This window comes from Eptesicus fuscus, chromosome 21, assembly GCF_027574615.1.
Source record: "Eptesicus fuscus isolate TK198812 chromosome 21, DD_ASM_mEF_20220401, whole genome shotgun sequence".
NCBI lineage: Eukaryota > Metazoa > Chordata > Mammalia > Chiroptera > Vespertilionidae > Eptesicus > Eptesicus fuscus.
The window spans coordinates 44,417,018-44,440,609 of record NC_072493.1 but is presented as its reverse complement, the minus strand read 5'-3'; the positions used below and the strand labels follow the sequence as shown (position 1 = coordinate 44,440,609).

The following is a 23,592-nucleotide window of genomic DNA, read 5'->3' as shown; positions in this document are numbered from 1 at the left end:
CCAGGCATTGATCTACTTATTAGGCACCTATTGTGCACCAGGCATGTTCTAAAAGGTGGAGCTGTGAATAAGTCAGACAAAACTACTAGTAAATGCGTCCTCTCACAGAGCTGACATCCTCGCAGGAGATGACAGACAAGAAGCAAGAAACTTAATAAAAGTAAGGTAGAGAGTCCGGATAAGTAAAAAGGTCAATAAACTTGGGCTGGGCGGCAGACCCAGTGTGTGCCAGAGCCAGCTCATAACCAACCCAGAAGAGCCCATTGGCAAATTTTCAGGAATTTTGAGAGCTGGTTGCTAAACACAGCCATTATTAAAAATTAAATTGCATAAACTTACAATTAAACAAGGTATATTTAAAACAAAATCCAGTCCGGCCGGAGTGGATCAGTTGGTTGAGCGTCGTCCTGTGCACCGAAAACTTGCCAGTTTGATTCCCAGCCGGGGCACACACCTGGGTTGTGGGTTCGCTCCCCAGGGACATGTACAAAAGGTAACTAATAGATGTTTCTCTCTCTCTCTCCTTTCCTCTCTCGAAGCATGTTCTCGAGTAAGGATTTTAAGAATGAAATAAATAAAGCTGAAAGAGTATCTTTACAAAAAAAAAACCATTCAAAACTAATCAATTCCTAATTATGTTTACCAATAGTCATGCTTTGACGTTATTTATGTCTATCACATTACATCTGTAATGGTGGGCTTCTGAGCATCATTTTTAAAAATATATATTTTTATTGATTTTAGAGAGAAAGGGAGAGGGAGAGAGAGATAGAAACATCAATGATGAGAGAGAATCATCCATCGGCTGCCTCCTGCACAGCCCCTACTGAGGATTGAGCCCGCAACCTGGGCATGTGCCCTGATCGGGAATCAAACCGTGACCTCCCTGGATTCATAGGTCGATGCTCAACCACTGAGCCATACTGGCCAGGCTCAGCATCTTTTTTTTCTGATTCAGTGTCAAGCGACTTTGCAATGATAGGTTGATATCAATTCAAGGGGCAGTATTTACACCACAGAAATTGGCAAACCGTGCAGATCAGAGAGCTATTGACCCCTCACCGACACACTCCTGGACAGGTCATCCCGGGGGCAACCTGCTGACCTTGGTGTCTGTCTTCTCACAGTTCTGTGCTGGGGGGCTGCACAGTTCAGAGTGGAATGCAGTCTGGCTTCACCAGTGCCCACATGCAGTGCTGAGAGGACAGCACAGAATCAGACTTCTGAGCTGGCAGCTCTGGGACCTGTGTGACCACAGCAGCTCAGAAGATTTCTGGGAAATGTCCTGGCCACGTTGCTCAGAGCATCATCCGGATACGCTGAGGTTGTGGGTTTGATCCCCAGACAGGGCACACACAGGAATCAATCAGTGAGTGCATAAGTGGGTGGAGCAATCTCTCTCTCTCTCTCTCTCTCTCTCTCTCTCTCTCTCTCTCTCTCTCAAAATTAATAAATTGGCCCTAGCTGGTTTGGCTCAGTGGATAGAGCATCAGCCTGCAGACTGAAGGGTCCTGGGTTCAATTCCGATCAGGGCACATGCCTGAGTTGCAGGCTCAATCCCCAGTAGGGGGCGTGCAGGAGGCAGCCGATCAATGGTTCTCTCTCACCATTGATGTTTCTATCTCCCTCTCCCTCTCCCTTCCTCTCTGGAATCAATTTAAAAATTATTTAAAAAATAAATAATGAATGAAAATAAAAATTAATAACTTTTTTTAAATTCAAAAGAAAAAATGACTTCTGGGCAATGGAGGCTGCACCTTCTGTTGAGGTCACACACACACACACACACACACACACACACACACACACACACGCTGTGGCCAAACCAGCTCTGTGAGGACAGGGAAGATAAGCAGCTGTGTGGCTGGGTCGCGTCAGGCCTGGGTGAGATGAGGATACAGCCCTGCTGTAATTCTTGGCCTGCCTGCTTCCATAAAGCTAAGTAAACATACCTTAAAGATTACTCTAATCTGATTTCCAGCCCACACTCCCGGCTGTGGTGGTTGAGTACCATCTTTTATTGCTTCTCAGATGCACATTTCTTTCACATTTTTAACGTTTCTAAAAGTGGGAGGGCAGCCCTGGGCACCGAAGGGTCTTGGGTTTGATACCCGGTTAAGGGCATATACCTGGGCTGCAGGTTCAATCTCTGGTCCTGGTCGGGGTATGTGTGGGAGGCAACCAATCCATCTCTCTTCTCCTTCTCCTTCTTCTCCTCCTCCTCCTCCTCCTCCTCCTCCTCCTCCTCCTCCTCCTCCTTCTCCTTCTCCTTCTTCTCCTTCTTCCTCCTCCTCCTTCTTCTTCTTTTTCCTCCTCTCCTCCTCCTCGGCATACTCGGTAGTCAACAGAGCCAAATATCAACAGTACAACGACTGAAATTTCTTTTGAGAGCCGAAAACCGACTTCTGCGCACGGGCCACGAAGTTTCCATCGCACTGTATGTGCGCGCCCGCACGTGGTATTTTGTGGAAGAGCCACACTCAAGGGGCGAAAGAGCCGCCTGTGCCTCGCGAGCCGCAGTTTGCCGACCACTGATCTAGACCAACACAGGCACATACTCCGGTGCCCACTTTGCTTTCTCCCACCTCCGTGTGCTCTTCCTCAGTTCCCTGCTTAATGCCAAATGCGTAAGAGAAACCCTGAAACTTTTATTCCCCAAAGCATTTGAGATCTCGCTCCCTAGCATGTGTCTTCAGTTTGGCTCAAATAAAGGCTTACCAAAAAAAAAAAAAAAAATTACTTGCAGGTTTGGATGCTTCTTATGTCGACAGCCTTTTAGAGTTAATGAAAGAGGGTGGGAAGGAAAGTGAGTGGGTGAGGAGTCGGGCTGCCATATGAATGAGGTGATCTCACTCCATGACACAGTGTTAATCTCTCTGTGTTGCCATCTAACTGTCACAGGCTTGTCAGCCTGTGTGGTCCAACATGGTAGCCACTGGCCACTTGTGGTCATTTTTACTTATTTACTTACTAGAGGCCCAATGCACGAAGACTTGTGCAAGAACGGGCCTTCCTTCCTCTGGCTGCTGGCACCGCCTTCGCTCTGCCTGGAGCCACCTTTCTGCCTTCCCACGCTGCCCAGAGGCCCGGAGCGGCTGGGGTGGTGTGGAACGCCTGTGTCCCACTCTGCCCCCGGCCCCACCATCTTTGTTGGGTTAATTTGCATACTCACTCCTGATTGGCTGGTGGGCATCACAAAGGTATGGTCAATTACCATGTTGCTTTTTTATTAGTGTAGATTCTTTTTATTTTTTTTAATCCTCACCTGAGGATATGTTTTTATTGATTTTAGAGAGAAAGGAAGGGAGGGGAGAGAGAGAGAGAGAGAGAGAGAGAGAGAGAGAACATCGATGTGTGAGAGAAACATTGGTTGGCTGCCTCCTGTATGCACCCCAAGTGGGGATCGAACCCTCAACCTGGGTATGACCTGGAATCAAACCCATGACTTTTTGGTGTATGGGAGGACGCTCCAACCAACTGAGCCACACCAGCCAGGGCTCTTGGAGTTTTTCCACGAAGCTTAGCTGAATTGAACACGTGTGGGATTTCCATTCCTTCGTCTCACGGCCACATGTTGGTGCTCGATAGCCGTGTGTGGCTGGTGGCAGCCAAACTGGGTGGTGCCAATACATGAAATATTTGCATATCAGACGAGGAATGTTCTGCTGGACAGCTGTACCCCAGAGCATGGCCCTGAGAACAGCCGAAGCGTCATCACCTGAAGCTCATTCGAGGTTGCGTCTCGGACCCCCAGCCCAGACCAGCTAAACCAGAATCTGCGTTTCGCCACGATCCCCAGAAGACAGTGCCTCAGATCGCTTGCGAAGCACCACCCCCTGGTGCCAATGTGAAGCACCCAGCCCTGTAGAGAATTCTCGTAAGCCTTTCTCTGAGCCAAGCTGACGACATGTGCTGGAGAGCAAGATCTCAGATGCTCTGGGGAATAACAGTTGAGCAGCTGTGTGTGTGTGTGTGTGTGTGTGTGTGTGCCTTTGAAGGTCAGGAGGGAGCTAGGGATGACTACATGACGGTGGGAGACAGCAAGGCGGGCACTGGATCACAGGAGAGCTAACGAGATTAAGTATTCTCTGTCCGGAGGGTGGTTACGCCTTCCAGGGGTGTCACTTATGGCGTCTCAAAAAGGTGTGTTAACCTAGATGCACAAGAACAATGGACAGGACTGGTTTCACAACGTTTCACTAAAGCGATAGGGAAAAAAAAGGGGGGGGGGGCGGACAAAAAAATTAAAAATTAAAAAAAGATGCCCTAGCTGGGTCCAACCATTGGTTAGAGCGTCGTCCCAAAACACCAAGGTTGTGGGTTCGCTCCCCAGTCAGGGCACATACAAGAAGAAACCAATGATGAACAATAAAGATTTATTAGAAGAAGAAGAAGGAGAAGAAGAAGGAGGAGGAGGAGGAGGAGAAGAAGAAGAGGAGGAGGAGGAGGAGGAGAAGAAGGAGGAGGAGGAGGAGGAGGAGGAGGAGGAGGAGGAGGAGAAGAGGAAGCCAATGAATGTGTCAATAAGAGAGGGACAACAAATGGATGCTTCTGTCTCTCTCAAATCCATACAAATAAATAAATACATAGAAAAAAAAAAACACAAATAAAGAAGTGACAGGCCCAGGTGTGACTCCCCACCGTGCCCTGCCCGGTTAGAAAATGGTAATTTATTTCGCCATCACTTTTCTAGCCACCATGTGAATGACTCAACCCCCCAGTGATGGGCACGCCTAGGTTCCCTCCACTACCCAAGCCGTGGCGCAATGATTATTTGGGGCGTTGACCATAAACAGCTGTCAACTTGGTATTCGATGGACAAAAAGGGTTTATTCAGGAAAAAAAAAACCAACAAAAAAAACCCACCTACAATCCAGTATGTGCAGCCATGGCCAGCCACATGGAAGTTCGTGCCAGGACAAAGATGGAGGAAGTCCTTTGTACAGGGGGAAGAGAGCTAAGGGGAGGGGTGTTACCACCTTAGAGCTCCATTGTCAATGGCTCCTGTAGGACTCTCTCCACAACACAGAGCATGAGAGCTCCCCCTACAGGCCCTCCTGATTCCTGGGGTAAGGTCACTGTCCTACATTTTGACAGAGAGGATAGGATGCCCCTTATGTACCCACAGGAGACGTCTCTGGAATACAGGAGCAGGACTAATGGACTAATGGACCAAAAGGCCCATTCTTAATCCGTCTCACCAAATGCCAGCAGGTTTTTGTCCAGATAAAGATTCCTGTCTCCTGCCCCAGCCCGTTTGGCTCAGTGGATAGAGCGTCCGCCTGTGGACTGAAGGGTCCCAGGTTTGATTCCGGTCAAGGGTACATGCCCAGGGTTGCGGGCTCCATCCCAATTGTGGATCGTGCAGGAGGCAGCTGATCGATGATTCTCTCTCATCATTAATGTTTCTCTCTCTCTCTCTCTCTCTCTCTTCTCTCTCTCTCTCTCTCTCTCTCTCTCTTTCCCACCCTCTCTGAGATCAATAAAAATATATAGTTTAAAAAAAGATTCTTTCTCCCCACACACTCAGTCATGCCAGTAGTTCATTCATTCATTCAGCAAATATCCATTGAATCCTATTCCGTGACAGGTACTGGGGACTCACTTCCAGAGGAGAGGCAGACAAAGAAACAAATGAATAAGTAAAACAGAAAGTATTACAGATGGGAGCAGCCCTGGAGACGAAGGGGATAGAGGGTTGCAGAGAAGGGTTACAGTGTGGTGTGCTTTTTGTTTTTGTTTTTTTTTCATTGTCACACGAACACTTCCCACCTGCCAGTGGGATTCCAATTATCTCATTAATGGACGAATCCCCTTTAACTTATCAATTACAGCTGACATTCATCATACTTTATATTCCTTTCAGATGTCCAGCATAGTGGTTAAAACAATTATGTAATTTACAAACTGATCCCCCTCTTAAGTCTTGTACCCACCTGGCATCATCCATAGTTAATGCAATATGATTGACTATTAGAGACCAAGTGCATGAAATTCATGCACAGGTAGGGTCCCTAGGCCTGGCCGGCAATCAGGGCCCATCCGGGCCTTCCAGCTGCCGGCTGGGGCCTTCCTTCATTCTGTGCTGCCCCCTGGTGGTCAGCACACATCATAGTAAGTGGGGACACTTTGCATATTAGCCTTTTATATATATACTAGAGGCCCGTTGCACTAAGAGATTCGTGCAATAGGCCTTCCTTCCCTTGGCTTCCAGCACCAGTTTTCCTCTGGCACCTGGGACCCAGGCCTTCGCTCTGGTGGGAGTCTGCCTTCTTCATCTTTGCTGCAGACCCCGGCTGGAGTCTGCAGTCTCTGTCTTTGCTGCTCTGGAGTGCCGCTCCGGTAGATCCCTTTGCCCCCCGCCCTCCCTCTCATAGCGGGCGACCTGCCCCGCCCGGCCACTCCACACCTGGAGCAGCTGGGCGGCCGCCATTTTTGTCCTTCTAATTTGCATATTCCCTCCTGATTGGCTGGTGGGTGTAGTGGAGTGACGGTCAATTTGCATGTTTCTCTTTCATTAGTGTAGATATAGATATTCCCTGTGCTGTATTTTACATCCCGAGGGCTGCGATGCTAAGCGGGTGGTTGTGCCACGAAGGGTTGTTACCTCAGGGGTCCTGCGCATTATATACAAAGAGAGGTTTGGCCTTTGCCTGGCTTCTTGGAGATAACCACAGAGCCTCTGCATTATCCTGTTTTTGTCTTCCCAGGGCACCAGACCATGCCAGAGAGTCTATGCTAACACGGTGACTTCTGGTGGAATCCTCGGAAGACCCAGAGACAAAGGTCAGCCACAAGGGCAGACAGCTGTGCCTACATGACCAACAACCAATAAAATGCCTAGATACCCCCGGTGGACAGCCCTCTGTCTGTGGGGGAATTAGGGGCGACCTGCATGACCACAGCCGGAGAGGACACCATGAGGCTCGTGCTGGGCCTCTCCTGGTCTCTGCCCTGTGTGCTTTGTTGCTCGGTTCATGTTCATCTGCAGCCTTTTGCTGTCAATTAACCCAAACCGTGAGCAGAGCTGCTTTTCTGAGTTCTGGGAGTCCTTCCGGGGATTTGAGGAACCTGTCTCAGGCCCCCGATTACAGGAGTCAAGAGAGTCTTCGTGGAGATGATGAGGAGAATAAGAGAACCCACGTAGACCTCTGGTTTGGAGAGAACAGCCCTGAGGTGGGGGGTATGGCTGGCATGAGAGGGGCAGGAGGAGGGAGGGAGGGTAGATGACATCAGAGGACCATCGGGGCCAGATGGTCTAGAGAGAGCCCTGTAGGCCACCCTCAGGAAACTTGACTTCCACTCTGAGTGAGGCGGAAGGCATTGCAGGGTTTGGAGAAGAGGAGTGACCTGCCCTGGCTTACTTTTTTTTTTTTTTTTTTTTAAAGGTCAGTCTGGCTGCTGTGTCGCAAATAGGATGTAGGTGGACAAGGACAGAAACAGAGAGACGAGAGAGTGAACATATAGGTGAGAGGTGATGGTGACTGGGAGGGACCAGGTGGCAACGATGGAAGGTGTTGAGAAATGGGCAGATTCTGGATCTACTTCGAAAGCAGAGCTGACAGGGTTTGGTAACAAAATGGATGTGTGGTAGGAGACAAGGAACTCAAGGGCAAGGCTAAGGTTTGGACCAAGGAGTGGAAGGATGGAGAGGCCATCTACCGAGAAGACCAAGACGGCAAGAGGAGCCCGTGTGAGCCGTGAGAGGAGTGGAGGACAGGAGTCTGGTTTTGAACTTGAAGGAACACGCAGGCGTTGAGTAGGCAGTTGGGTGCTAAGCCCGGCGTTCTAGAGCGAGGTCTTGGCCGGAGACACAGATCTGGGAGTCGTCAAACACGTGGATGGTATTTAAAGCCACGAGACCAGATGCGATCATCACCAAGGGACTGAGTGTAGACAGAGGAGAGAAGAGGACCCAGCGCTGAGTCCTGAGATGCCCCGCCACGTGGAGACCGACCGGGGAGATGAGAGCGAACAGCACCAGCCACGGATGAGGACCAGCCAGTGAGTGAGGAGGAAGACCGGGAGGGTGAAGGGTCCCAGAAGCCGAGGAGAGAAACCCTTTGAAGGAACAGGGAGTGATCCGCTTGTTAAACGCAGCTGATAACTCAAGTAAGAGGAACCCTAAAGGGATCGCCACTGGGTTCAGCAACATGGAAGTTACGGGTGCTCTGAACAGGGGCACGGTTGGCAGAGCAGTTGTGGGGAGGGGGGGGTGGGGAAAGAACAAGAGGAGAGAAATTGCAGTCAGTGAGTGTAGCCAACTCTTTAGAGAAGTATTGCAGTGCAAACGAGTAGAAATTCGGCCAGGAGAGCATGAAGGTTGGAGAGGTTTTTATTTTTATTTTTGTTTTTATATATATATATATGTAATTTTAGAGAGACAGGAGACTAGAGAGAGAAACATCAATTGGTTGCCTCCCATACACACCCTGACGCCGGGAATGGAACTGGAGCCCCTTCGGTACACTGCATGGTGCCCAACCAGCTGAACCACATCATCCAGGGCACTTGGAGAGGTTTTTAAAAATCATTTTAATGGAACATGGGAGAAATGGTAGCATGTCTGTATGTTAGTGGGACAGCTCACTGGTGGGGGGAAGAACTGATGATGTCGACAAGGGAAGAGAGACGTGCTGGCTGGAACAGTGAGCTCAGGAAGAGGAGACGGGGGCGGGATACCGGGCACACACAGAGGGGTCTGTCTTCGATCGAGGTGCAGACTGTTCGTCGGCAGACATGGGAGAGGAGGCAGAGGACGTGGGCACGCAGGCGGGTAGGTGGCAAGGCTGACCTTTCTAGCGTTTGCTATTCCGATGGGTGGAAAGGGATGTCATTGCCGCCCAGGAACGATGGTGACTGGGGCCGACGCCTGTGACCGGCTCTCACGAACGAATGCATGGCTCTCGACTCCTTGCACATCTCAAGTCTGGTTTTTCCGGGGACATCTCTCTAGCATGTCTTTGTGCCTTTGTCTCTCTCTCTCCCCCCCCCCCCCTCTGCATTTCCCCACCTCTCCCACCCACTTTGTCTGTCTGTCTCGGTGTATTTATCCCTTTGTCTTTCTTTGTATCAGGGCCTCTCCTCTGGGCCTGGTTGTGGGGCCAACTTTCTCGCCCCGATCAGCACTTCCAACCAGAACTTCCAGTTCCTGCCTCACAAAGAACCCCATTTTTGAAGCCAGGCCAGGGTGGGGCTTCCAGGAACCTCATCGGCCTCCCTCTCCAGGTTTACCGATTTAGCAAGCACCTGTGTGGCCCTAGGTCCCTGTTAGGCTCTTGTGCAAGCGCCTTCCAATATTAACTCATTTAACCCTCCTCTGTGAGGTAGGTGCTGTTGACGATGCCATTGTACAATCGGGGACACTGAGGCACAGAGGGGCCTTGTCGCTTGAACCCCAGAGTCTCAGCCCTAAGCCACCAGGAAGCCTGCCTCTTTTTCTCATCTTTCTTTCCCCAGCCCTACTCTCAGAAGGGTGCGGGGCGGGGGAGACCCTGACCTGTGAGACAGTACACCTGGACTTGGTCCAGTTGATGTGTCACCCCCGTGGGCTCCAGCTGCCTTATACGTCAAGGGAGGGGGTGGAACGCACCCCATCCTCCGTGGGTCCATGACCTACCTCACTTCAACACAAGTCAGCCAACCTCAGTCCCGGCCAATCATAAGCTCAGCGATCAGCCTTGACCTCGTCCTCACCCCTCAGCCGATGCCAAGCCAGCCACCCCCTCTCCAGGCTCCATCCAGCCCTTCCTAGGTGAGAAAGGTTTCCGTGGGAGCGTGGACCCAGCCACAAGAGGGCACAGGTACCCTGGCTTCCCACACAAGCCCAGCACCTCACGTAACCCGGCATCCTCCCTCTTGCCACCCAGACTGAACCCAACTCTCCTGGGAAAGAGAGTCAACTCGGTATCCACTCGGGCTCCCGACCTGTGAAGTGGGGGGAATTCCACGAGGCGGAAGGACAATGGCTTTTCTGTCACCCAGAGAGGAGTTCACAGCTATGACCCAGGCCACCCCCACCAAAACCCTACCTCAACACAGATGCTCAACCTCAGTCCTCATTATCCATGGCGATCCCTACCTAACACCAACTCAAATGCATTTCAACACCTCCCCATCCAAAACTTCAGTTCTGGCCCCATCCCCAGTCCCAACCCAACAGGACTCCATCAACAGCCTTATGGCCAGAGACCTCCCAACCACAACTCAATCCTGTCCCCTAAACCAGTGGTCGGCAAACTCATTAGTCAACAGAGCCAAATATCAACAGTACAACGACTGAAATTTCTCTTGGGAGCCGAAAACCGACTTCTGCGCACGGGCCACGAAGTTTCAGTCGCACTGTACGTGCGCGCCCGCACGTGGTATTTTGTGGAAGAGCCACACTCAAGGGGCCAAAGAGCCGCATGTGGCTCGCGAGCCGCAGTTTGCCGACCACTGCCCTAAACCGACTCCAGCCTCATCTTCACCACATGTCCATTCTTCTTCCCAAATCCACTTGCATTCCCAATGCTGTCATCAGACCCATCCTAAACATGACCAAAAACTTTTCTCCCTGGTGTATGGAAAAATTGTGAAAGACGTGAATATTGTGAAGGCAATGGGTGTCTTCAATGGAAAACTAGATGGGCCAACTGATTGTTGGGGTCCCTGCTTCTTTCACTGTCTTTGAGCTGCTTTACAAGGCTGTAAATTATGGACAGCTGATAGCAATGCAAATCACTCCTGACCATAACCATGCAAATGAGTCTTACCAGGTAGAAGTGCAATTTCCTTCTCCCCACCACGTGGAATAAGACAGCTTATGTCTATTTATAAATTCATTTCAGCATTCCTTATTGCCTATGGTTCTTTGGAACATCTTGATAGCTTTATCACTTATTAATGAGCCAAAATAAAATATTAGATATATGTTCAATTTATATATGTAGGAGAGTCATGGTTTGATCTTTTTTTAAAAAAAATTTATATTTTAGCCCGAGCCGGTTTGGCTCAATGGATAGAACGTCAGCCTGTGGACTGAAGGGTCCCAGGTTCGATTCCGGCCAAGGGCACATGCCCAGGTTGTGGGCTTGATCCCCAGTAGGGGGCGTGCAGGAGGCAGCCGATCAATTATTCCCTCTCATCATTGATGTTTCTATCTCTCTCTCCCTCTCCCTTCCTCTCTGAAATTAATAAAGAAATATATATATATTTTTTAAATTATATTTTAAGCCCTGGCCAGGTAGCTCAGTTGGTTAGAGGATTGTCACTATACGCCAAGGTTGTGGGTTCAACCCCTGGTCAGAGCACACGTGAATAAGTGGAACAGCAAATCAATGTCTCTCTCTCTCCTCTCTCTCTCTCTCTCTCTCTCTCTCTCTCTCTCTCTCTCTCGTCTTCCTTCCCTTCTCTCTCTAAAATCAACAAATAAATTTTTTTTAAAATATTTTTTGACACTAGGTTTGATCCCTATATCCAAATTTAAACTTTCCCCAATATGGCCACACCAGTTTTGATGTTAACACTCACTCTGTCCGGCTCAATCCCTTATCCTTATCCTGACACCACTACCCTCTCCAGACTTCATCGGGCCCCCATCCCTGGCTTTCTTCCAAATTCTGGCCCCGCCTGGGTCCTCCCTAATCCCTAATCCTGCCTCCTCCACCCTCTAGGATTAATTCACAGCCCCACCCAGTCACAATTCCAGGAGACTCCCACTCATTCCCCAAACAACCTCTTCCTCCTTCCTCTTCCCTCGCCCCAGCCCAGAGAGCGCTTCCCTCTCCGCCTCCATGCCCATGGACTCCCTCACCCCATCTGACCCTGCTCCCAAAAGGCCATTTATCCAAAAGATTGCTTTCCCGGGCCCAATCCCTGCCCCCATCCTCATTTAAGGACAGCTGACTGTCAATCACCCACCTGAAGAATTAATTCCCTTGTTGTGCCTGATGGTTGGGTGTGGGGGGGCAGGAAGGGCAGATGGTAGAATACGATTGGGCATCCCTGTGTTTTTTGGAAGAAAAAGGGCTGGAGATGGAGTTGGGGCTAGCGTCCAGGCCAAGAACCAAAATTTAGATGCGTTGTATTGTGATGTCTAGAGATAATTTTGAGATAAAGCTGTCGAGGGCACTGGTTTTGAGGGATAGGCCAGGGGCTGGGGGCTGGTTGGAAGTAAGCAGGGAAATGGAAATAGGGTGGAAATAGCCTTCTGGGGGCTGATGTCCATTGAGAGGATGCGCAGGGCTGGAGCGGAGGTTGGAACGCGAGCTATGTTACCGGGAAGGGACGTGGGGATTTGGGGTGGGTTTGGGGAAGGAAGTCATGGGCTTTCTCCTTCCGCCTAGGTGGGTCTCCTGCCGCCTCAGAGTTCACTGTGGGTTCAACTGGGGCTTGGGAGGAGCCAAATCTGGGCCCCAGTTTGTCCTGAAAGCTCCGCCCCAAGCAGAGGGCCAAGCCCAGGCTGGGGGGTGCCTGGCACAGCCTGCTGAGCCATCGGGGGTGGAGAGGGGTAGGCCAGCTACCGGGAAATGCTGAGGGCGCTGGGGGAGGGCGTCAGGGGTTAAAAGGCATGGGTCGGGGCTGAAGTTGGAGGCAGCTGGCTGCAGAAGCTCTCCACCCGGGCCCCTCGCCCAGGTAAGTCGCGTGCGCCTGGGGCAGGGGCTGGAGCATTGGAGGGGAGGAGGGGGGCGGATGGAAGGGGGAAAGAGGGAGCATAGCTGAGTCAGGGAGATGGAGAGGGAGACCCTGAGGCTCAGTTACAGATAGAAATCTGCAGAGATGGAGAGCTGCAGGCGCAGGGAGATAAGCTGAGTGTGAGACCAGGTGCGGGAACCAACCCTGGGAGGGGAGGCCGGGGCCAGAGAAGAGGGGCTGGAGTGTGCACCGAGGGCCCAGCTTGCAGGGCTGGGTGGAGGGACTGGCTACCTGGGTCGAGGTCTGGCCAGCCAGTGCCCTAGGGGTGCACGCCCCCACCCCCCGCTCCCGATGAATTTGGGGGGGAGGTGGGCCAGGGTTCTCAAGAGTGCAGGCAGATTTACAGCTGGGAAGTTCAGGGGTCAGAGATGGGGATTTCGGCCGGCCCTTTCACACCTCCCTTCCAAGTTCTCAGGCCCGGCCCGCCCTGCCCTGCCCCCCACCCAGGCGCTGCCATGTGGCCCCTGGCCTGTGTGATTGCCTTGCTGACCGCGGCCTCGTCAAGCGGTAAGAATGGCGGGGGTGGAGGCGGGGTGGCCACCGCAGACAATGGTAGGAGGGGTCAGGCCGCGGGAGGGGGCGGGGAAGCCGCGAGCTCCGCCCCCCCTCCCACTCCGGGCAGGGTCCCCTGGGGACAGCCCCGAACACTTCCTGCTTATCCCTGAGTGACCCGGTTTCCTGGCCGAGGTCAGCCTCCCTCCTGTCCCCAGCAGCCCCCCCCCCCCCTTTTCTCTCGGACTCCGCGCTGGAAAGCCCACCCCCAGCCCCGCCCCCATTCCAGGCCTCCTGGCCTCCCTGAGAGGAGTCGCACAGACACGGGTTCAAATCCGGACGCTGCCACTCTGAGCGGGTGATTCCCGCTTCTTTGTGCCTAGGTTGTTCCATCTGTGAAATGGGTCCCAGTTTGTCCTGAAAGCTCCGCCCCACGCAGAGGGCCAAGCCCAAGGCTGGGGGGTGCCTGGCACAGCCTGCTGAGCCATCGGGGGTGGAGAGGGGGAGGTTTACCGTTGTTCGCATGGGGAATAATGCAATCGTTAATAAATAATAATTAATAATAATAATAATAATAATAATACCGTGCTTTGCATAGTACTCATAACTGTAAGTGTACTTTTGCCCACAAAGGGTTGCTGCAGGTAACGCCCGTCTGTGCTGACCGCCCGGCAGACAGAAGGGGTGGGAGGTTGGCGGGTTCCTCGTCACTATTACCTTATTAGTCGTGTTCTCTATCCATTCTCAGGACCTCTCAGTTCTTCCTTTCATCCTTGGGGTGGCCCCAGAGCTATCCGATTCCACCCAAAGTCAGTCCTCTCCCTGCCTTTGCCGGCAAGTTCTCTGGAAGCCCCATTCATGCGTCATTCTCGCATTCAGATGATGTATGGTAGCCTTGTAACCCTGAAACCTACATCATTTTATCCCCCCATGGCACCCCAATAAATTCAGTAATATTTAAAAACAAAAACAAAAACACAGCTCTGCATGCCAGGCGGTGTGCTGGGTGCTATGCAGGCAGAGACAGGGTCCCTGCTCTCAGCACGCAGAGCCCCGGGGGTTCGGCTGCAGACCTCATTCCAACAATTACCCAAATAATTAGTTAATAATCAGCTGCAATTGTTGCAGGAGGGGATGGCTTTAAAGGATCAAGCCAGGAGGCTAGGGATGGCAGCTCCCTACCTGGAAGCCTCCCCCATTCCCCCCAAAGGACTAGACCCTGGAGCTGAGACCCAATGGAGGGAGAGGGCCAAGGACACCCGGCACCCGGCACCAGCCTCGGCCCGGAGGTGGGGTGCCTCGTCTCCTTTGGCGACACTCCCAGGCCTCCTGCCACGTCCCCAGCCCCTCCTGGGGGCCACGCCCTGGGTTAGGAGCTCCACGTGCATTGGCTTGTGGAATCCTCAACAGTCTTAGGAGGGACCTGAGCTATAATTACTCCAGTTTCACAGCTGGAAAACCCAAGCCTCCGACGGGAGAGGCCAGCCCTAGACAGCAGCGCCCTGAGTCAGGGTTCTAATCCGTACCCGCCCCGTCCCATCCCCCACGTCCTGGCATCCATCTTCGTTATTTTAGGCCCCGATGGTCTGCTTAGAATCTATTATTTTTTAAACTTGAATTAACACATGTTCAAAGTAAAGTTGATGTCATTGTCCTAAACGGAAAACCGCATTCTTTGCCAGAAACAAAAAAAGAAAAAGAACTACCCTGAGTGGCCAGATTATTATGATCTCGGAATGCATAATAATCTGGCCACTCAGTATATATATATTTTAGAGGCCTGGTGCATAAATTCGTGCATGGGTGGGGTCCGGCCAGCCTGGCCAGGGGGAGGGGACATGGGTGGTTGGCTGGCCTGCCTGCTGGTCGAGGGGACAATTTGTATATTAGCCTTTTATTATATAGGACATACACTGAGTGGCCAGATTATTATGCGTTCAGAGATCATAGTAATCTGGCCACTCAGTGTAAACCTTGCACAATGAAACAAAAATGGTATGTTCTTTTGGGTTGGACCACCTGAAATTGTCCACCTGCCCCAAAACAGCACATGCAGATGGTTCAACCTAATATATTTTAGATTGCAGGCCGAGGGCTCTGCTCCGTTTGTTTTTGTTAGTTAATTAGTTAGTTAGTTAGTCCTCACCCGAGGGTGTTTTTGAGAGAGTGGAAGGGAGGGAGGGAGAGACAGAGAGAGAGAGAGAGAGAGAGAGAAACATAGATGAGTCGACTGGCTGCCTCTCCTGCATGGCATGCACCCCAGTGACTGGAGCCGGGGATCGAACCTGCCATCCAGTTACCTGCCCTGGACCGGGAATCAAACCCATGCCTCTGTGGGTGCTTGGGCCAGTGCTCTAACCACTGAGCACACCAGCCAGGGCATCCCTTTGGGTTTTAAAAAGTGAGCTCAGTCCTGGCCGACGTGGCTCACCTCAGTTTGTTGATCATCATCCCATGCACAGAGAGGTCTCGGGTTCGATTCCTGGTCAGGGCACATGCCCACGTTGTGGGCTTGATCCCCAGTAGGGGGCATGCAGGAGGCAGCCGATTGATGTTTCTCTCTCTCTCCCGCTCCCTTCCTCTCTCTAAAAATCCACGTAAAGATCGGAATTGGAAGAGAACCGGACAGTGACACAGTGTCCGAGGATGCAACTTGATGTTACTTACGCCTCATCCCTGTACCCACCTAAAATGGCCTTGTGCCCACCAATGACTTCTGTCCCCAACTTTGAGAACCACTGGGCTAATCCCGCCGCTTATGTAGGTGGGGAAGGGGCTTGCTGGCCACACGGCTGGGGACCTCCTGTTGCAGCGAATAATAGCAATAGTGCCCACCTGCTGAGTGCCGTGTGTGTCTTAGGTGTAGGATTTTACCGAATCCTACGGCTGCCCCAGGACAGATGGACCTGTTACCTTCCCTGCTGTATCGCTGAGAAGACAGAGGCTGGTGGCTTGTGACAGGATCCCCAGCCAAAAAGCGGCACATTCAGAATTGGACTTTCTTTGTTCCATTGTCAACGGCTGTGTCCAGAGCCAGATACAGTGCCTGGCACACACGACATTGGCTGAGCACCTACGGTGTGTCAGATATGATGCTAGATCCAGCTCCCTCCTCCATCTGCAGGGTCCAATAGGGTGGCCACTGGCCACTTGGAGTTTTTGAGCATTTCAAATATGACTGGTGTAGCTGACGAAGTGAATTTTTATTTTGTTAGTCCTCGCTTGAGGATATTTTTTCCATTGATTGTTTTGGAGAGTGGAAGGGGAGGGGGGAGAGAGAGAGAGAGAGAGAGAGACATCAATGTGAGAGAGACACATTGATTGGTTGCCTCCCGTACATGCCCCAACCAGGGCCTGGGATTAACCTGCAACCCAGGTGTGTGCCTTTGATGGGAATTGAACCTGCCACCCTTGGTGCAGGGCCGACACTTCCCCACTGAGCCACACGGGCCAGGGCAAGAACTGAATTTTTAAGTTTCGTTTTGATGAGTCTAAATTTAAATAGCCACGCCAGCTAGTGCTACCATATTGAACAGTGCAGGCCTGGAGAAAGAACTGACGAGAAAGAGGAAGCAGCAAGTGCCAAGGCCCTGGTCGGTTTGAGAACAGATCTACGAAACTGGAACAGAGTGAGTGAAGAGGAGAGAGGTGAGGGATGGGGTCGAAGAGATTAACGAAGGTCAGATGATTCAGAATCCTGCAAACTTTGAACTGGGGAGTAGTTAGCCTATGGATGGTCTTTGAAGCCATAGAGGAACCTAGCAAATAAGGTGTTAAAAGGATAGATGCATGGATGGACAGATGAGTGGATGGATGAAGGAATGGATGGATGGATAAGTGGATGGACAGATGAGTGGATGGATGAAGGAATGGATGGATGGATGGATGGATAAGTGGATGGACACATGGATGGACAATGGATGGATGGATGGACAGATGCTTGGATGGACATATGGGTGGATAGATGAAGGGATGGATGGATGGACAGATGGACAAATGAATGGATGGACAGATGAGTGGATGGATGAAGGAATGGATGAGTGGATGGACAGATGGATGGACACTGGATGGATGGATGGACATATGGGTGGATAGATGAAGGGATGGATGGATGGACGGATGGATGGATAGACAGATGGATGGATGGATGGTTGAAGGGATGGATGGATGGACAGATGGGTGGATAGATGAAGGGAAGGATGGATGGACGGATGGATGGATGGGTGGATGAAAGGATGGAAGGATGGAATGGATGGAGGGAGGGAGGGAAGGAGGGAGGGAGAGAGGGAGGGATGGATGCTGCCTAGGTTGTGGAGGTCCATCTCACTTCTACCTCTTGAAATCCATCCCCATGGTGGAATGAGAGAGAAAATGCATGTGGGGAGAAAGCTTATCAGAAACATCTTTATTCAGTGAACTCTTCCTTCCTTCCCTTCCCCTCCCCCTCCCCCCCCCCCCCCCCCCCCCGGAGGAGATGACACTTCTGTGGAAAAGGACGTTGTCATCTCTTTGTCCTGACTCATCTCTGCTCCATCGAAAATGGCAACTCCCAGAGCCCAAGAGATGAATCATCAGTTCCTGGTCACCAAGAGCAAATGCCGACCCTCTCCCCAAACTCAAGAACTACACCTCCAGGCCTCCTCTACCTGAACCCCCGTCCTCTAACATTTACTCTCCTTTTCCAGGCCTCTCTCAGGAGTATCCCAAGATTATCAACAGCACCAATGGGACCAATGGGTTTCTCCCAGGTGGCTACACCTGCCCTCCCCACTCTCAGCCCTGGCAGGCGGCCCTGCTGGTTGAGGGGCGGCTGCTCTGCGGGGCAGTCCTCGTCCACCCCCGATGGGTCCTGACTGCAGCGCACTGTCTGAAGGAGTACGTGGGGGCCGGGGGAGGATGGGGGAGGGATGGTAATGGGACTGGGTGGAGTTTGCCTTTGAGGATGAGGTTGGAGTTCTTTCCGGTTTGGAGGTGAACGGGTGAGAATGAGGTTTGGGTGGAGTTAGGGGGTTGGGGATGGGAATGGCCTTGAAGCAGAGGATTTGGATGGGATTGGAGTTGATGTGGAAGGAGATGGGGAAGGTGTGATGGAGCTGGGAGGGGGTAGGGAGGGGCCCATCTTCTCCTCTCACCACCCTGTTGCTGCACCCACAGCGGATACAGAGTCTCCCTGGGCAAGCACGCCCTGGGGCACGCGGAGGCTGGCGAGCAGGTGCGGGACGTCGCCCGCTCCATTCCCCACCCTCGGTACCAGAGCAGCCCCACTCACCTGAACCACGACCACGACATCATGCTGCTGGAGCTGCAGTCGCCTGTCCGTCTCTCGAGCCACATCCGCGTCCTGCCTCTCTCCCACAGCGACTGCCTCCCGGCTGGCACCTGCTGCCGCGTGTCTGGCTGGGGCACCACCATCAGCCCCCGGGGTATGTACCCACACAGCTGGTCTCACAGGGTGGCCGGGGGACGGGGCAGAGGCGGGAGAGTAGGTTGGAGGAGGATTATTATTATTTTTTTTAATTTGTTGATTTTTAGAGAGAAAGAAGGGAGAGAGAGAAACATTGATTTTGTTGTCTCATTTGTTGATGCATTCTTGTATGTGTCCTGACTGGAGCTCGAACCTACAATCTTGGCGAATCAGAAGGATGCTCTGACCAACGGAGCTACCTGGCTACAGCGAGATTCCTTTTTATATAAAAATGAAAATTAAAAAATATATAGTTCTAAAGAAACAAGAAGAATATATAGTTACATATGTATATTACATATAACATAATGCCGTGGTCGGCAGACTGCGGCTCGCGAGCCACATGCGGCTCTTTGGCCCCTTGAGTGTGGCTCTTCCACAAAATACCACGGCCTGGGCGAGTCTATTTTGAAGAAGTGGCATTAGAAGAAGTTGAAGTTTAAAAAATTTGACTCTCAAAAGAAATTTCAATCGTTGTACTATTGATATTTGGCTCTGTTGACTGGTGAGTTTGCCGACCACTGACATAATGTATAAAGTTATATATATCTTTTACATAAATATAAATTTATAAATATATAAAGTTATGTTATAGATATCCTTTATATAAATTTATAAAGTTATATACTGTTTTTTTTAATATATTTTATTGATTTTTTACAGAGAGGAAGAGAGAGGGATAGAGAGTTAGAAACATCGATGATAGAGAAACATCGATCAGCTGTCTCTTGCACAACCCCTACTGGGGACGTGCCCGCAACCAAGGTACATGCCCTTGACCGGAATCGAACCTGGGACCTTTTAGTCCGCAGGCCGACGCTCTATCCACTGAGCCAAACCAGTTTCGGCGAGTTATATACTGTTATAAGTCATATACTAAACAGTTACATGTCTTTGTACAAATTCACAAATATATACAATTTCATATATTGTACATATTATGTGCATATTCATAGACATCTACATTATATGCCTGGCTGGTGTGGCTCAGCGGTTGTGCGTCAGCTCATGTACCAAGAGGTTGCTGGTACGATTCCCAGTCAGGGCACATGCCGGGGGTTTCGGGCTCGATCCCCAGTAGGGAGCATGCAGGAGGCAGCTGATCAATGTTGATGTTTTCCTCATCGATGTTTCTATCTCTCCCTCTCCCTTCCTCTCTCTAAAAAAACAAAACATTTTAAAAATTAAAATATACATCATACATCTGTATATAAATATGCAAATTATAAAAATTAGATTTTTCTAAATTATAATTTTATATGTATGCATTTATTTAAACATACTTGTATATAAATTGTATATTATGGTAGGTATATAGTAATTAAATATAATAAAATGTAAACAGCTTTATCCTTTGTGTATAAATGTTGTGTGTGTGTGTGTGTGTGTGTGTGTGTATGTATGTATATATACATATATATCATTAGAGGCCCGGTGCATGAATTCGTGCATGGGTGGAGTCCGGCCAGCCTGGCCAGGGGGAGAGGACACGGGTGGTTGGCCGGCCTGCCTGCTGGTCGAACTCCTGGTCAAGGGGGCAATTTGCATATTAGCCTTTTATTATATAGGATATACACTGAGTGGCCAGATTATTATGCGTTCAGAGATCATAATGATCTGGCCACTCAGTATATATATATAAAATGTGTGAATATAAAGTTGATCTACAGCGGCAGAGCCCTGAGCCATCCCGCCCTCTCCCAGCTTCAATGCTGTGTCTTTCGGCCCAGCATCCCCCATCTCTCTCCCACCCCTTCCCTACTCTCCTGTAATTCTTGCCACCTCTCCTGTGGTTTCCCCATCACCCATTCCCTCTCACCTTCTCTGTCTTCCTAGCTCTCCCCACTCTCTCTGTCTTCATGCCTCCGTTCTCTCTTCTCCTCTCCATCTGTGTCTCTTCATACTCAGTTCCCTGACCATCTCTCCCTCCACTTTCCTTTCCCGTTACCTCTCCCCCGCCCCCATTTCTCTCCATGTTTCTGTCTCTTCCATCACTTTCTCCCCCGTCTCCCTCTTCCCATCTCTCTTTTCTGCCAACTGTCCTATTGAACTCCCGCCTCATAGCCTGTCCAAGACAGCTATCCCCAGGCCTTCTCTCTCTCCTCCCCAGTGAGCTTCCCACAAACCTTACAGTGTGCCAACATCCAGCTACGCTCAGATGAGGAGTGTCGGCAAGCCTACCCGGGGAGGATCACTCGCAACATGGTGTGTGCCGGCTCACGCGAGGGCGGCAAGGACTCCTGTGAGGTGAGGCAGCGTGGGGCTGGGGTGGGGGGCTGCCATGGGCCAGGATGGAAGCCAGAATGGAGGTGGGGACAGAAGCTGCAGGGAAAGGATTTGCTTCTAGCCTTTGGGGAACTAGTCTTTGTAAGGTGAGATGTCCCCTCGAGTAGAAGGTTAAGGCAAAAGGGAGTACCCATGGATGGCAAATAGACTTCATCTTAAGCCCCAGCTGTGACTGACAGTGGCTGCCAGATCCTGATGTTGACATGCATAAAAGTTAGGATTCTTTTGGTTGCAATTGACCAAAAAAAAAAAAAACCCAAAAAAACCAACAAACAAACCCAACTCAAACTGCCGTAAGCAAACGCTGGCTTTTAAAGCTGGAAAGCCCTGAGGTCCCTGGTTCAGGCACGGATGGATCCAGGTGCACGCGTAATAGAGGTAAGACTCATGGGAACATCTTTTTATTTTATTTATATATTTTATTGATTTTTTTACAGAGAGGAAGGGAGAGGGATAGAGAGCTAGAAACATCGATGAGAGAGATACATTGACCAGCTGCCTCCTGCACACCCCCTACCGGGGATGTGCCCGCAACCAAGGTACATGCCCTTGACCGGAATCGAACCTGGGACCTTTCCGTCCGCAGGCCGACGCTCTATCCACTGAGCCAAACCGGTTTCGGCTCACATGAACATCTTGAGCACCTCGCTCATGAGGCTGACTGAAGTCATGTGTCCCAGAACCTTCACTCTGGGCCGAGCTGTGGGGTTCTCTGATGGACCAAGTCAGGGTCACATGACTCATGGTGGGGGCTGGGAAGGGCAGGGACAAGGGGGAGGGGGGCATTCCCCACATGAAAAAAAAATCAGAAAGTTGTTACCAAAATAAGGTAAAATGGATACTACATGGGCAAAATGACAGTTAGGTACAATAGAGGAGGCTTCTTTTATATATATATATACTAGTAGCCCTGTGCACAAATCCATGCACCACTAGCTTTCTGCGGGGCCTGGCCGCTCCGCGCCCACTGCCCAGAGGCTCTCCATGGCCCAGAGGCCCATCCACGGCCAGGCGCGGAACGCTTGCCTCGTCGCCGCGGTGACGAAGCAAGCATTCCGCCAGGCCACTCACACTGCCCGCTCTCAGCAGCCACTCCCCCAGGACTGGGGGACTCTGGCGGGGCTGAGAGGACTGGGCACTGCCATCTTTGTGACGGAGTGATGGTTAATTTGCATATTACCCTTTTATTAGATAGGAGGACTAGAGACCTGATGCACAAAATATATGCAAGAGTAGGCCTTCCTTCCCCTGGCTGCCGGCACCAGCTTCCCTCTGGCACCCGGGACCTGGGCTTCCCTTGCAGCCCCGGCTTCATCCAATAGGTTGTCCGGAAGGACTTCTGGTCTAATTAGCATATTAAACTTTTATTATTATTTATATATATTATTGATTTCAGAGAGGAATGGAAAGGGAGAGAGAGATAGAAACATCAATGATGAGAAAGAGTCATTGATTGGCTGCCTCCTGCAGGCCCCTCACTGGGGACTGAGCCCACAACCTGGGGCATGGGCCCCGACCGGGCATCGAACCCCATCCCCCCTGGTTCATAGGTCGATGCTTAACCACTGAACCACGCCAGCCGGGCTAGAGGAGGCTTCTTAAGTGGAGGTTTGGTTCCGTGGGAAAAGGTGTGATAATGAATGAATGGCGAAAGCCTTATCGATAGTAATAATATGTGTCCTGGACCTGGGGGGGGGGGCGGGGGGGCGGGGCAGGTGGTGGAGAAGAAGCACATGTGTGCACAAACCAACCCAGATGTGGCTGGGTTAGCTCAATAGTAAGATGGTGTGAAGACACCGTAAAGCAGGAGCAGGTTTGAGGGGCAGGGGGTGCAACGTGGGATTCGATGGCAGGGAAAGAAGAACGTGTGTGTGGGGTAAGCTTTCACCATTTTCATGAGATGGGAATAAAACAAAAAAAAACAGAGACACACCGAAGTCTCCCCCGTCTCAGTGTCTCTCTCACCGAGACGGGGGGACTTGTCTCTCATTCTCTGTCCCTCTGAGTTTATCTTTGTTTGTTTTGGGTTCTGTTTCATTTTGTTTTTGAGTTTGTCTTTTAATCTGTTCCTCCCTGTCTCTGTTGCTCACTGTCTCTCCATAGTCCTCTGCCTCCATGTCTGTCTCGCTTCACCTTTCACTCTCGCCCCACAAGGCCCCCTCTCTGCCTTTGTCTGGCCCCAGCAAGGACCCCTCCACCTTTCTGTCTCCCCCACTCAGGGCGACTCGGGAGGCCCCCTGGTCTGCAACGGAAAGCTCCACGGTATCATCTCCTGGGGAGACTTCCCCTGCGGGCAGCCCAACCGGCCTGGCGTCTACACCCGCGTCTCTCAATACATTTCGTGGATCCAAGAGACAATCCGAGAACAGAGACCTCGAGAGCAGAAGTGGACGAAGGGCCCACAATAAAAGTCGGGTTGGCTGACCCACCTCCTCACTCCCTTGGAGCGCTCCTTGCTCAGCCCCCTCCCCACCGCCCCTGCCAGAGCGTTCCACTTGAACCAGCGATCCGTGTTCCCAGAATGTCACACCCCAGATGACATTCCGTGTTTCAAAAGCACTCAGTCCCTGTCGGCATCGCGGTCTACCAGACGTTGTATCCCTGAAACACCCCAGTCCCCCGAGAGTCCCAACCCGGATACGTTCTGGGTCTCCCAACTGTTTTAGCATCAACCC

At 51.2% G+C, this 23,592-nt stretch overlaps 1 protein-coding gene across 1 annotated transcript; it reads left to right on the top strand.

The window, feature by feature from the left end:
* The first annotated feature begins 12,515 nt into the window (after positions 1-12,515).
* Positions 12,516-23,346, top strand: KLK13 (kallikrein related peptidase 13). Its single transcript, XM_008154307.3, has 6 exons — positions 12,516-12,615; positions 13,123-13,182; positions 17,853-18,042; positions 18,322-18,590; positions 20,742-20,878; positions 23,137-23,346. The coding sequence occupies exons 2-6, from the start codon at positions 13,131-13,133 to the stop codon at positions 23,323-23,325; spliced, it is 837 nt and encodes a 278-aa protein (XP_008152529.2). The 5' UTR covers positions 12,516-12,615; positions 13,123-13,130; the 3' UTR covers positions 23,326-23,346.
* Positions 23,347-23,592: the final 246 nt, after the last annotated feature.